The sequence below is a fragment of the Crinia signifera genome, chromosome 3 (assembly GCF_055691185.1).
Source record: "Crinia signifera chromosome 3, ASM5569118v1, whole genome shotgun sequence".
In the NCBI taxonomy this organism is placed as follows: domain Eukaryota; kingdom Metazoa; phylum Chordata; class Amphibia; order Anura; family Myobatrachidae; genus Crinia; species Crinia signifera.
In genome coordinates this window covers 83,364,140-83,379,549 of record NC_139219.1, presented here as the reverse complement: position 1 = coordinate 83,379,549, position 15,410 = coordinate 83,364,140, and the positions used below count along the sequence as shown (strand labels likewise).

The 15,410-nt window shown below is 43.5% G+C and overlaps 1 protein-coding gene across 2 annotated transcripts in view; it reads left to right on the top strand.

Annotated features, from left to right (window-relative positions):
• Nucleotides 1-15,410, top strand: part of TTC27 (tetratricopeptide repeat domain 27) — a 414,154-nt gene that overhangs the window by 27,128 nt on the left and 371,616 nt on the right. For both annotated transcript variants that reach the window (XM_083176116.1, XM_083176115.1), the window contains exon 3: nt 11,834-12,005. In XM_083176116.1, the coding sequence (XP_083032242.1) occupies nt 11,834-12,005 (172 nt within the window). The remainder of the gene's footprint in view (nt 1-11,833; nt 12,006-15,410) is intronic.

Genomic DNA, 15,410 nt, shown 5'->3' with positions numbered 1-15,410 from the left:
GAGAGACTTTGTGGAATGCAGCCCATGGCATCCACGTGTTAGAGAATGATTTTGACAAGTTATTTTAAATTGTTATTATTTAATTATAATTGATCATAGTACCATACTCTGTTTAATACAGCAATGAGTAGGGGAGAAAGGATTTACATTTAGCCATTAGCTGACCGATGACAACTAGTCATATGGTGGGGGTGGAAAAGGGAAGGGGATAATATTTTGGGGTCCAGGGAAGAGTTATGGAGTTAATCTGGTCCTCTAGTTCTGAACAAACACTTGTCCGAGATGTGTGGAAAGGTGGCTTGAAGGGGGCAGCCTCATCAATATTTGATCGAGGTGTCTGGAAACATTTTACTGACACAGTCCGGATTCAGTATTAAATCCCGACGTTCGGGATCCCGGCGTTCAGAATCCTGACGCTGGAATCCCGACCGCCGAAATCCCAACAAGGGGGGGACGTGGATCGCCCCACCCTTGCGGGCTCACTGCAGTCGCCATAATTTATTCTCCCTCCGGGGGTGTCGTGTCGGGATTTCAGCGGTCGGGATTCCAGCGTCGGGATTCTGAACGCCGGGATCCCGACCGCCGGGATTTACACTGCATCCCCACAGTCCTACTCCACAAGCACTTTGGAGCATTTTGAGATAAAATTATGCCATTTGTTGGCGCAAATTAAAACAGAAGTAATATGTTTGAGAGTCCCACCTAATGACTAGTGCAAGGATGCCTGACTTGTGGATAGTACAAGGATGCCAGGCTCGTGGCTAGCACAAGGGTGCCGATGCCCAGGCTCATGGCTAGCACAAGGGTGCTGATGCCCAGGCTTATGTCATAAATGTGGTGCTTTTTTTTTCTCTCTCCTTATAATGGGCAGGGATCGTATACATTCGAATGGACTGCTGAGGTGGCTCCAGTTGATTAATCTGATCAACATTGCCTATATCCGTTATTTTCAATTAATTACATTTATATGTGCGATATCTTTGTTGGACTTCTCATTTTAATTATTTTAAGGAGCTATTTTCCTCTAACAAAAGACATAACAGGACTGTCCATGTTTCTCCAAGTTTCTTTTTAAGCATGGGAAATGCTTGGTTGCACATTCAAGGCTATGAAGCGTGTGCAGGTCCAGTATAATGTGACAGCACAGCAGAGTCCTGAAGTTACCTCATTTTTTTTAAATCAAAACAATTGTTGTAAAATAAAATGAGCTAAATATATATATGACCTTTGACCAGGAACGGAGATAAATATAGCAAATCTCTCTCACGCTGACTAATTTGACAATCCTCTGCATTCATTAAACATGCCTCGTTAACACCACTGAAAGCCTTTCTTTATCTTGCTAATAAAACAAGGTTAAGCAGTAATTTATTTATATAACCTAAAGCTGGAAGTAATACAGATACTTCATGGACAGTCGTTCTGTTCACTGGCAGCGGGGGTATGGGTCATAGGGTCAACAGAATTTAGGTTGACACATGAAATAGGTCAAAATGCATGAAATGTGGAGTGACGAATCATGCTCCTCTGTTTGGCAGTGAAATGGGCGAGTCTGCAGAATGTTACCTGCCTGACTACCTAATGCCAATTGTGAAGTTTGGTGGAGGAGGTATAATAGTATGGGGCTGTTTTTCAGGGTTTTGGCAAGGCCCTTTATCTCTAGTTAAGGGCAATCTTTATTCCTCACCATACCAATACATTTTGGGGGTTATTCTGGTTCATTTGCAAAGTCAAATTCACTCTCTAATGGACCAAACCATATGCACTGTGCAGAGATAGTTAGATTTGGGTGGTGGTGTACTTCAAACTGATATATATATATATATATATATTGCAGTGTAAAAATAAAGCAGCCAGTATTTACCCTGCACAGAAACAAAATAATTCACCCAAATCTAACACGTTACATCAGTCCCACCTGCAGTGTACATGGTTTTGTCCATTAGAGAGATAATTTGCCTTTGCGTGTGAACCAGAATAACCCCTTTTGTACAATGCTATGCTTCCAGCGTAGTGGCAAAGGTTTGGGGAAGGCCATTTCCTATTCGAACATGACTGTACCCAGTGCACAAAGCAAACATTAACGACATGGGGCCAGATGCACCAAGCTTCAAAAAGTGATAAAGCGGAGAGTGATAAAATCTAGCCAATCAGCTTGTCATTTTTCAAACCTAGTCTCTAACCAGGAAGTTGGAGCTGATTGGCTAGTTGTTTATTTCTCTTCGCTTTATCACTTTTTGAATCTTGGTGCATCTGGCCCACATTTTGAGTTTCGTATGGAAGAACTTAATTGACCCGCACAGAGGCCTCAACGCCATTGAGCACCTTTGGAATGAATTGTAATGGAGATTGCGAGCCAGGCCTTATCCAACATCATTGTCTGACCTTGTAAATGGTCAGAATGAATGCACACAAATTCTCTTGTAGAAAGCCTTCCAAGAAGAGTGGAAGGTGTTATAACTGCAAAAGGGGGGACCAACTCCATATTAAAATATGCATATTAATTAAAAGGTTATTATCCTGTTACCCTGTTGGTGTAATTGTCAGTCAAACCAATATTATATATGTATGTATATTTATATACACACACACACACACACACACACACACACATTAAAAGGCAAGTAGAAACGTGCTTCTCTATTGAGTTATCCCCACAAAAATAATAATTAATGGAGTGGTTCCAGCAACAGAAACAGATATTGGTTTTATGTTTTTTTTTATTTGTATTAGTTCTTCGTGTTGTAAGCTAAAGAATAATCAGCTCAACGGAGAGCTCTACTGTACATAATCCTAGCTAATAGAACAGCTTTTCAATCTAATGTGGAAGTGGTAGCACCAAAACCAAAGTTAGGACAGGAACATAAGCGGCTATTCATATATAATCAAAACAGTGGTTCTCAAACTCGGTCCTCAGGATCTCACACAGTTCACATTTTCCAGGTCACTCGACAGGTGCGCTCATTACGGACTGACACATTTTAAAATATCTACAGGTGAAGCAAATTATTTCACTTGATTCTGTGAGGAGACCTGCAAAACATGCACTGTGTGCGGTCCTGAGGACCGACTTTGAGAACCTGTGGTTTAGAGTCATAAGTTATACAATACCAAATAAGGAGCCAAATAGTCTTGGTCACTGGTATTATACATTGTGTGCTCTTTACTTAAAGGGGAATATACAGCAGTCACACCCATTTGGGAACATTCTAGTAAGGCACAACATTCCACCCAGTAATGGGGTTTAGTAACATTCTAACAATTGTTGTACAGCATCCATTTTTTTAAATGAATTTTAATATGACCTACACTTTTAGTTGTTTGTATTTGTTGATGACACTGCTATGCAGCAGCATTAACACAGCTCAATGTTATAATGTTTACAGAAAGATTTAGATAAGTTGTTTAACATATATGTTGGAAGTGTTTGTACAGACTTGAAGGATGTATGGGAGTTCTGTACACCCCAGCGGATGCCTTTTACAAGCAGTCCAAAAAACAGTTACTTAACCAGTGCAGTGGTTTAATTGACAGTGAAGCCGATACAGCTGTACTCACTGTTATACACACTGGTAGATGGGCAGAGCTCTAGTGGAGCAAGGGTTTCAGGGGTAGATTTATTAAGCTCGGGGAAGTGATAAAGTGTCTGGTTTTTATCACCGGCCAATCAGCTCCTAAAGGTGCATACACACGTACAGATTTTCTGTCTGATCTATCTGGTGGGAACAAAAACCTGGAAATGTATGGGAGCAACTGACAATCAAAAAATTGTTCCCAAACGCATGAAAACAGACAGTGATTAGTCAAACATATTGTTTAATTCATTCTGATATAACAAATTTATCAAAGCATATATTTTCTGTTTTCCTGAATTTGGGTGGAAATTTTTGATTGTCATATGCTCCCATACATTTCCAGGTTTTTGTTCCCACCAGATAGATCAGATAGAAAATCTGTACGTGTGTATGCACCTTTACTGTGAGGTTAATGGCTTGGTTTGAAAAATAAAAGGTAGGAGCTGATTGGCCGGTGATAAAAACCAGACACTTTATCACTTCACCGAGCTTCCTAAATCTACCTCTCAGTTCTTCACTGAAAGACTGCTGTATTGTCACAGATGGGTTGGACAGGGAGATTAAACCAATGTCCAGTCTAAAGAGTTGATTAATCATATTACAATGAGCAATGGAATTAGCAATTATTTAAAAATATATATTTACAGCGTCCAGTTCTAAGTAGCTGCAGTAAAACTTGTGATCCATAGTCACATTTCAGATAAAACTGCTCTTCATCATTATTCTAAATGGCTTCAAGACATTTCTTTTTATAGTGCTATTTTTCAAGGCACACAACCCAAGCTGCGGTCAGGCAGGTATATGTGAATTATGGTTACACATTATTCCAGGGCTCTTGAGTTTGTCATAATGTTATATTTTCTGAACTGACCCTGGAGACAGTCATGTCATTATAAACTATCCTTTTTAGAGTGAATATGAACCAGACAGAAGCTGATTAATATTACTGGTTTTCTTTTTGCAATATTATAGGATAAATATGTTCTTCATTACCCAGTTGTCTGCTAGGGCTTAGTGAGATTTACCCTTCGGGACTTAGTGAGATTTACCCTCTGAGGGGTGTAGTGTAGTATGAAGAAATAAGCTAGCCGTATTGGTTATGTTATATTAGAGCTACAATGTCTAGGTCTACAGTCATATGGTCGACCGGGTCAAACTTCAACATGGAAAAGGTCAACATGAGTTTTTCATATATCTTTTTTGGGTGTCTATGTGGACATAGGTCTGTATGGACACTGTCTAGTGTGCCGCGTCCCCTCGCATGGCTCGCCAAGCTACGGGCTCGCTATTATATTCTACCTCCCTGCCGCAGTGAATGGTAGGGAATGAAATACCGCCTGTCGGCACATGTTGGCTCAAAATTTTGTTCAAATATGCATGTCGACCCTTTGGCTGTTGACCTTTGGACCCTGTTGACCTTTGGACTGTCGACCAATAATTACCAATAGTGGTCGACCTTATGATTATTGACCTAGAGTCAATCTATCATGAGTACCAGCAATATTGTTTGCTCTCATTTCCCTGCACTCTGATTTGATGTCAGAAATGAGGAATTCAATAGTAATAGTTTAATATTAATGTTAGTTATAGCCTATATATATATACATACATACATACATACATACACAGAAAAAAGAAAACCTCAACTGCACTCAAAGTAGGGGGATTTAACAGCAGCACCCCTGAGAGATCCCTGGACCTAAAGGGTTTAGGAATGCAAAAAAAGAAAAAATACAGAGTGCGCTGTAAACAATTGATACAAATTTTGAACTGAAATCATTTTTAATAAAAAGAACGCTCTATAGCAGGGGTGGCCAACCGGTCAGAGGCAAAGAGCCGAAAAATATCGTTGGTCAAGCCAAAGAGCCAAAAAGGGGTGTGATCGGGGGAGTGGCCAGGGACGTGGTCATATGACACAAGGGGAGTGGCCACATGACAAAACTTTATGCCCCTAGTGCCAGATATGCCCCCCACAGTGCCAAACCTCATATGCCCCCCACAGTGCCAAACATCATATGCCCCCCACAGTGCCAAACATCATATGCCCCCCACAGTGCCAAACATCATATGCCCCCCACAGTGCCAAACATCATATGCCCCCCACAGTGCCAAACATCATATGCCCCCCACAGTGCCAAACATCATATGCCCCCCACAGTGCCAAACATCATATGCCCCCACAATTAGGAAGCTGGGCCCTCCAGCACAGGTGTTGCCCACAGTGCAACACCTATGCTGGAGGGCCCAGCTTCCTAACTAAAAGCCCCACCTAGAGGGCCAGGAGGGCCCAACAAACAAATGAGCCACGGGCCAAGAAGGCCCGACTAATGCGCCCACAGGCCGGAAGGGGGGTAGGAGACCAAAGGCCCCTACCTGGTGTTGGGAGAGGCCGCTGGGGGGAGCTTTGTTAGCTCTTTTGCTTCCCACCCCCGCTGGCCTCTCCGGGAGCCATCTTCTTTGTTCTTCCAGAAGGCGCCGGAGATCTTGTCTTGATCCCGGCGTCTTCTGGCCTCTTCAGCGGCGCCGGAACTGTTCTCCCCGCCGCCGTCTTCTGCGCAGTCCTCCGGCGGCTTCTCGCCTCTTCAGGAGCGCTCCTGCGCTCCGCCGGCATGGAGACATCTCGCCCTCCCGCTGGCGTCTGATGTCAGACGCCGGGGGCGGGGCGGAAACGGCGCGGCGAGCGCTGATTGCCTCGCCGCGGCCGTTTCCTATTGGCTGCCGATGCAGCGTTTTGAATTGGCAGCCGAATTGGCGCCAAATTCAAAACCCCGATGAGAGCCACAAATTTCAGCGTGGCGAGCCGCATGCGGCTCGCGAGCCGCGGGTTGGCCACCGCTGCTCTATAGGCATTGCAATATGCAAAATAAAAACATATATAAAATTTCATCAAATTTGTTTTCCAATGATTTATCGGGCCCAATGCGTTTCGTCAGATGAGTGACTTCATCAGGGGCATTGGAAACATTGTGTTTATGATGCAGAATTGTGCATATATTTTCTCAAAGGTGTCTCATATAAGCTGCAATATTTAAGAGCTGCAATCCCAAATAGTGAAATTCGTAATAATTTTTTGCAGTGAATGACTGATGAATCGATAATGCGCTAATTGTTGAACTGGAAACAGTGAAATTTAATCACTGTCATCAGTCGGATAGGGAGTCTTTATTTGCCCCAAATATAATAACAAGATGTGCACCTCTGGGAGTCCAAACACAGATTCAGTGCTTTAAGGAAGTAAATACTTATAATGTACTAACCGGGCACAGACATAACTAAGGAAAGCGTTGTGCAGTACAATTGGAATATATATATATATATATATATATACACACATACACATACACACACACACACACACGGCTATTTTTCAGTAGGCTCCAGCAGGGACTGAGGCCCTTATTCTAGTTCACTCTTTCTGACACACTGGGGGAAATTTACTAAAGGAAATTTGTAAAAAATAGGTGTATTTGTATCCAGAAATACACTTTTTTTTTACATTTACTATCCCGAAAATATGGCAATTTGTATTCGTATTGATGTGCTATCAATACGAATACGAATTGCCGTATTTTCGGGATAGTAAATGTAAAAAAAAAGTGTATTTCTGGATACGAATACACCTATTTTTTACAAATTTCCTTTAGTAAATTTCCCCCACTATTTCTGCAGGTGAGGCAGGTGTTACTTGTGCAGAGAGAATTTGATTTGGGTGGGGTTTTACACCTGCCTCACCTGCAGTGCACATGGTTTTGTCCATCTAAGAAATATTTTGTCAGAGTGAACTAGAATAAGGGCATGAGTTCCAGTCTTTATTCGGCAACGTTTCGGGGATAAAAATCCGAAAGGATTGAAACGTTGAACGGAATTTACATGTGTCCAGGAGTTTGATTTCTATTAGAAAACCAGAGAGTGCCGCCCTAAGCCCTACATTATTTATATATATATATATATATATATATATATATATATATGCAAAAGGAATAGAGAAGACGCACCAATGAGCAGAATGTAACAATACTTTACTTATGTAACAAAGCTCACATACATTGGGGTTAAAAATCTTAAGCTTGCCAGCCAGATAGTTTATCACCGTCACAGCCCGGACATCAGTGTGAAAGAACCGCCACCACTCAGCTGCCGCCGTCAAGCCGCAGACCAGGGAACAAGAGGAAGCCACGCCCAACGCGTTTCGTCACACTGTAGGTGAGTATCGGGTATTTATACCCACCTTCTCTTTACAGGTGTTAGCTATCTGTGATCAGTATCACTTAATTAGCAGCATAATCTCATATACAATCAAAGTGCCACATGTTTACAAAGACAGAAAATACATACATCAAAAATAACATCATACAATAAAATACATATATATATAATACAGAGATAGCTAACACCTGTAAAGAGAAGGTGGGTATAAATACCCGATACTCACCTCATGTAACCACACCCCCTGACGAAGTCCTACAGTGTGACGAAACGCATTGGGCGTGGCTTCCTCTTGGTCCGACATGGAGACGTCCTGCTTCCACCTGCGATCCAGCCGGCGATCCTTCCGACTCTGTGTGTGCTGTTCCCTGGTCTGCGGCTTGACGGCGGCAGCTGAGTGGTGGCGGTTCTTTCACACTGATGTCCAGGCTGTGACGGTGATAAACTATCTGGCTGGCAAGCATACGATTTTTAACCCCAATGTATGTGAGCCTTGTTACATAAGTTAAGTATTGTTACATTCTGCTCATTGGTGCGTCTTCTCTATTCCTTTTGCAAGTTTTCCCCGCTGGATCATTGGCACGATCCCAGAGAAAGACTGCACACATTTGGGACTTGATGTGGACTTATACCTGAGAAAACATTAAGGACTTTGCGCTGGGTATCTTTGTTATATATATATATATACATACGAAAAAAAGGACGCACTCTCCAGGTTTTTTTAAATGCAAGATAAAATCAGCTGTGTATTAGATAGCTCATCAAGAATAAAGTAACATGATATACTCAACGTTACGTATCGTTTCAGTCCATCTAGGGACCTTCATCAGGAGTAGAACAACATAGGCATCCAATGGTAAGGCACAGCATGGACCTGGATGACACCCTGGGAATTCTGGATGACACCCTGGGAGTTGCATTAAGATGGATGGAGTGCGATCTTGTACTACACAATATATATATATATATATATATATATATATATAATCCAAAGTGCTTAATAAAAAGCGAGGGCACTCACCATAGCAGCAAAAGTCAGCCAATTTTAAGTCACACATAGTACTATGTGTGACTATTAAAATTGGCTGACTTTTGCTGCTATGGTGAGTGCCCTCGCTTTTTATTAAGCACTTTGGATTATAATTGGCTATCCGGACTGGATGACCTTTGCTGTGCACCCCGTATATGGTCCTGACTTTTGGATGTGAGTGCGGAGCCCCCTGGCTATATATATATATATATATATATATATATATATATATATATATATATATATATATATATATATATATATAGAATCCTCAAGGCGGCACTCGGACTGATGCGCCGTGGTAGTGATGTAAGCCAGGTCAGTGGACCAGGGTGCCTTCCGTGAGCAGCAAGGGCTTGCTCTACATACAGTTGCCGGCGGCGGCACTCCAACAATAAATAACCACACCAGAGGCGATGCAAGTTCAAGGCTTGAACTTGCATCGCCTCTAGTGTGGTTATTTATTGTTGGAGTGCCGCCGCCGGCAACTGTATATATATATATATATATATATATATATATAATCAGGGCTCAACAAATCCCGGAGGCCAGGTCGCCACGGCGACCAGATTCTGCTACTGGCGAGCAGATTTTTTTACAGGGAGGAAGCAGAATATAGTCGTTGGCAGACTATCACCAGCGCTGCCTGACCCCCGGCAGTGTAGCGTTCCTGCTAGGTTGTTTGTGCGGGGTGCCGCAAACCCGTTTTTCCCTTTATTTATGCGCCCCTGTCGCTGATAGGCTGAGCGGCGGAAGGGTGGGATGCGGCCGTCACGGCTGTGGTGACAACCGCTCTCATTAGAGGTCAGCGTGGCAGGGGGGCGGGACGCGGCTGGTAGCACTGAGTGACACACTGCTAAACAGAGCAGCGTGTAAACTCCTGCATTCCCCTCCTTCAGCGCGGCTGGATGCGGCTAGTACCACTGGCTGACACGCTGCTAAACTCTCAGAGCAGGGTGTAAGCTCCATTCACCCCCCTCCCCTGCGCTGACAGGCAGGTGGTGCGCCTGGATCTGGCTGACCCCGGCTCCCTGTTTTTCATGTGTGACTGTGCTGCCTGGCCCTGCTTCTCCTTCTACACTCTGAAGTCTCTGTCTACAAGGTGAGCCTCAGCCAACCTATGCCCAGGCCAGAGATACTGTGCACATGTCTATGTGTGTGTGTGTATGTGTGAAAGGGGGCACTTCCAATTTAAGTTCCAGCATAGTGGGTTGGGGGGTTCCAGAGATATCTATCAAGGTAGTGGACTCTAAGTTTTCTGTTACCAGCCCTGCTTCCAGGTATCAACCAGGCCGCAATCTCCCCCACCCCCACCCTTCTGTAAGTTATTGGTTGGGAAATGCCTGTGCATTAATGGTTAGTAGGTGTGGGAAATAAATGCCCGTCCTAGATTGGGGGGAGGGGTGGAATGCTAGCACAGTAATGGAGAAGGGGTGCCCGCTCAGGCCCAAAAAAATCCTAGAGGGAACACTACTGCAGTGATTGCAAAATGCTTGCTATAAAGCAGTGAGGAACCCCATTTTTTAAATTAAGCGGGTCCTGCAGGAAGCACTGCAACAGCCAATAAAAATCCTTAGTGCCGCCCCAACCAATCACCACAGGCAGCAATTTGTTAATTCATTCACTGCCTAACAAGTCTCACCTCTGCCCGTGTCCTTCCTTCCCTGTCCTGCACCATCCTGATGCAGACGCCAGACACTAAGTCCCTGCAGAGCCGCCGCTCCCCACGCTCTCTGGCTACCTGAACCTGAGCCTGTACAGCAAGGTAGGCAGTGGCTACTGCTTATACGGGGGCTTAGCAAGCGCCCCCACCATCCCCTGCCAGAACACCTCCGCTCATCCGGGGCACTATTCAGCCCCCAGCAGTGCTCCTTGCTGCTGGATGAGCGGGGGGCTGCACGGCTTCCAGCCCGGGATCTGGACACAAGGGGTCACAGGCGACACTAGGGCACAAGGGGTCACAGGCGACACTAGGGCACAAGGGGTCACAGGCGACACTAGGGCACAAGGGGTCACAGGCGACACTAGGGCACAAGGGGTCACAGGCGACACTAGGGCACAAGGGGTCACAGGCGACACTAGGGCACAAGGGGCCACAGGCGACACTAGGGCACTAGGGGCCACAAGCGACACTAGGGCACTAGGGGCCACAGGCGACACTAGGGCACTAGGGGCCACAGGCGGCACGAAGACACACGACAGGGCTTTGGCTATAAATAGGATGCAAGAGAGCATGTACTACACTTGCTCAAAAACACACAAGTGTGTGGGTAACAATAGAACACAATAGGGCACAGGTGACATAAAGGGACATGGGCAACACTAGTACACAAGAGGGCATGGGTGAGAGTAAGCCGCAAGAGGGCACGGGGAACACTAGGATGCAGATGGCAAAGGGCGACACTAAGATGCAAGAGGGCATGCGGCAGCCCAGAGACCTGGGTTTGAAACATTGGGCAGCATTGCATTCCCTAGAAACCTATGCGAGATGCTGCTGGCGCCAGGTCAGGAGGGATCGCAGCAGGAATCGGAGATTCCTGCTGTGTTCCCTCCTGATACATTTGAGTGATACTTAATATTTGAGGCTAACCCATTTTTGGGGATATAGCTGCAAATATTATATGATAAATGGGCCCACTTTTTGTACCATGTGCATCGCACAGTACAAAAAGTATGTGCAGCATGCTGTAGCGCATCGCACTGTGTATGGACACCCTTAGTTTGTCTGGCTCCTACAATTTCATACTGGCTCCTAGATTTTAAAAAAGTTGTCAAGCCCATATAATATATATACGTGAACAATGGATAAGGAGGCGGTGACTCCTTATGGGCTGGCTGTTTTTCACTCTCCATTTTATCACTTTTGAAGCTTAGTACATCTGGCCCAGTGTCTGGATGGATGGATGGGTGTAGGTCTGCAGCTTCTGTGCACTGATTATATGTAAACAGTCTTGGATGACAGAATAGCACATACAGTATCACTTGATGACTAAAGCTATGCTTTTTATTTTATCTTTTACAGAAATCACATCCTTGCTACAGTTGCTTTTGGAAGGCAATTATGAGGCTATTGTGCTTAGCCCATTAGTACAAGAGATCTTTAATAGCCCCGATCCGGAGGAAAATCTCGACTCGTATTTAGAGAGACAGATTGCTGCATTCCTGGACTGTCCTGCAGAACTGAGCAATAGCAGGTAACTTGTATAGCTACAACCGTTCATGATTTATGGCTTTTGTATTACAATATATTGGGGGTGGCCAAACCCACCGTTGAAGGAAAACCCAACAGTCCATGTTTTCCAGACCACCTACATGATACAATGTCAATGCCATATAATATGTTGTTACTTGAATGAGAATAACAGTAAACGACAAAAAAAAGACTGAATTGAATTGGCATATTGTTACTGGTATGACCAGTAATATACAATACAGTACATAAGGTTTTTGTTTAAATCCGCACAGAAATAAAATGATTGCCAAAATATTTATATACCCAACATTATTTGAAATAAAAACGGTCTATTTGATAACATGGTTGGTGGTGCTCCCAGTACGAGTTCAGAAAACTCAAAACTACAACGATGGGGGAATCCAGCTAAAGAGAGGCTGGAAGAAGACTGATAACGTCTCTTCTGGGGCACTCTTTTTATTTTTATTTTATTTTTTAAAAGGTATGTTTATTGGATACATTGGAAAATACAGGCGTCTGTCCAGTTGAGGTGAATTAGCTTATCAAATCATTAACAACATAGAACATGAATCCAAGAACAGTGGAGTTCTGTCAAATATTGTATCCGATTTTAGAATATGAAGTGAGGCATTAGGTAGTAAATTATCAAAACTATAGAACTAAGAAAGTCTACAACGTTGTCCAATATTTGGACTAATAGGAAAATAGAAGAGATGAGCAAGAGGGAGAACAGGGTTAGAGAAGAAGAAAGAGAAAAGAGAAAGAGAGGGAGGGAAAAGGAGTAGGGAAAGAAGCGAGGAGAATAAGAAGGGGGGGGGGTAGAAGCTCCCATCGTGAGCCTTAGTCGATGGTATTGCAAAATTAAAAATTCATAAGAAATTATTATAGAAGATATAATATAATGTATTGTAAAAGGGGCCTTAGTCGTTTTGTTAGCCGTTACATGTGGAAGGGGGAGGAGATTTGTTGAGTGGTCAACCATGGGTTCCAAGTTTTATGGAAGGATTTAGAGGATTTGTTTATAATGCTAGTCATGAATTCCATGCGGTAAACATGCCTCATACGAGATATAATAGATTGTAGGGATGGTGAGTCAGCTTTTTTCCAATCTACTGCAATTTGCCAGGTAGTGTCTGAGATCACATGTCGCAATAAATTATTTTGATGCCTGGATAGTGTCAAGATAGGTGTTGGTATGCCCGCGCTCTAGATACCACAGTGGACGAAGGGGCTGCTGAGCTAGAGTGTGTCCACACTCCTATACGTATGATAAATAAGGGGATAGCCTTGCGCTCACCTTCTCTGGTGTTGGATGTAAAGGATAAACCCCTGAACTTTTATAGACAGATTGAGATAGTCTACTGAATGTTATAGTAAAATACATTTATTGGGAATGCAAACACATATATACAATCATGGGCATGTATTTGCCATGATTTTTTTTTAAGGAAATCACAGAAGAAATTAATATTCAGGAAAACCAGTTTGGTGAGGTGGTCCAGTGCATGCAGATCTCACAAGCTTCAGCTGTGTCTGCTGCTGACTGGTAATACCTGCAGTTGGGTATGGATGGGTATGTAGAAGTGCACTCTGTGGTGGGAAATGCACAGAGATGGGTAAAGTCTGTGAGGTGTCAGGGAGAGTGGGCTGTAATACAGGGAGGATGAGTCAAAGGGTACTGTAAGGCGTACGAATGGCACCAGGGGCTGGCGTCCCATATACCCCTGGTGGTGCACTATACCCTTACCTGTAGTCTCCAATAGCTGCCGTTAGCCGTGTCTGCACTGTGAGTAGCACGCCCGCAGTGTCCCCACACTGCTGCTACAGCCGCGTCATTCACTTCCAGGTTGCGTTGTGACGTGTCTCCCTGGAGTGACGGGCAGCCGGAGCAATGTGCACTCGACTCTCCGCACATGGATAGTGTAGGCAGGTTCAGAGGGAGCAAGATCTATTTGGGATCATATGGAATAGAAGTACTTAGCAAATTTGATGTGAATGCTATGACCTCTTTCCAGAGGGTGATTAGCTTGCGGCAGGACCACCAGATGTGGAGAAAAGAGCCTTCAGCATCACTACCTCTCCAACATCTATCAGAGGCACCAACATACATCCTGCTTAATCTAGTAGGGACATAATACCAACTGTGAAGTATTTTATACATATTCTCTTTTATTTAACACAAATAGAGCTGGAGGCAGCGTTGTCCCAAATCTCTATCCATTCCTCGCCTGATAGGGGGGAGTTCAGGTCTGTTTCCCATGCCTTTTTCTTCTGGGGCACTCTTAATTGATTTATTGTTTAAAATGTAACTTTTATTTAGTTATTTTTAAAAGCCATTTATGCTGAAGCAGAGTGTATCATATCTCTGCCTTCTATTTAAGGTAGGGCACAATCAGTTGTTTACATCACAGAGCTTATATAGCATTTTCTGTAAATCCCTCCTAAATATATATTTACCAGTTACTCGGTTCAGTTTTATCACTTTTTATAAATCATGTGACCTGCTCATGCAGAAGCTGAAATTATTAGATCCTTATTTCTAGTGGACAGATTTTTTATGTTATAACCAATATCTTGTCCAAAATTCTGGGATCAATTGACGGTAAACTACCTTTAATTGAATACAATTAATCTATAATCCCCCCCCCCCCCCCCCCCAAAAAAAAAGAAAATTCCTCTCAACCAGCCTCCTATCTTGTGTAGCTTCAGCTTGTTTCAATATTACTCTAAATTTTAGACAAATTATTTGATATACAGCCGTTTACATTCTGTATGTAATATATAAACTTTAAAAAGGCATCTTGACCACATTGCTGTCTGTTAGTGGAAAACGTTATCTGAGTAAATGGAATACTTTACATGTAAATGCCTTTGCAATATTGGTGTGTTTCTGGTGAGTCTGCTTGAGGGGAAATAATTTCAAGTCAAATAAACCTTGTTCTGTCATTTAATTGAATGTCACTTAAAAACATTGTCCAGTCTTGCCAGAAACTTGCCTATACATTGCACAGGCTGTTACATATGTACATATAATTGAGTATTTTAGTTAGTAGTTCTTTGTTGGGAAAACTCTGCACTGTAGCTACACCATAAGCACCGACGCATTTCACTGGCTCTTCGGCTTGATGAAGCTGAAGAGCCAGTGAAATGCTTTGGTGCCCGAGGTCACCCAACAAAGAACTAACAGAGCCAGTGACCAAACCAGCCCCTCCACAATTAGTGTATTGGTACAGGATATCCTATTTGTCACATATGACCCAAAGGGACTTCCAACCTTGACTGGCCAACATCCATCGTGGGAGGAATGCCACCTCTCTAAAGCCGGACACTATCAAGGTTTCCCATTTCTATCAAGTCGAGTCGTTACATCCTTCGTCAATAAGAGGGATACCTTTGGAACGGACGC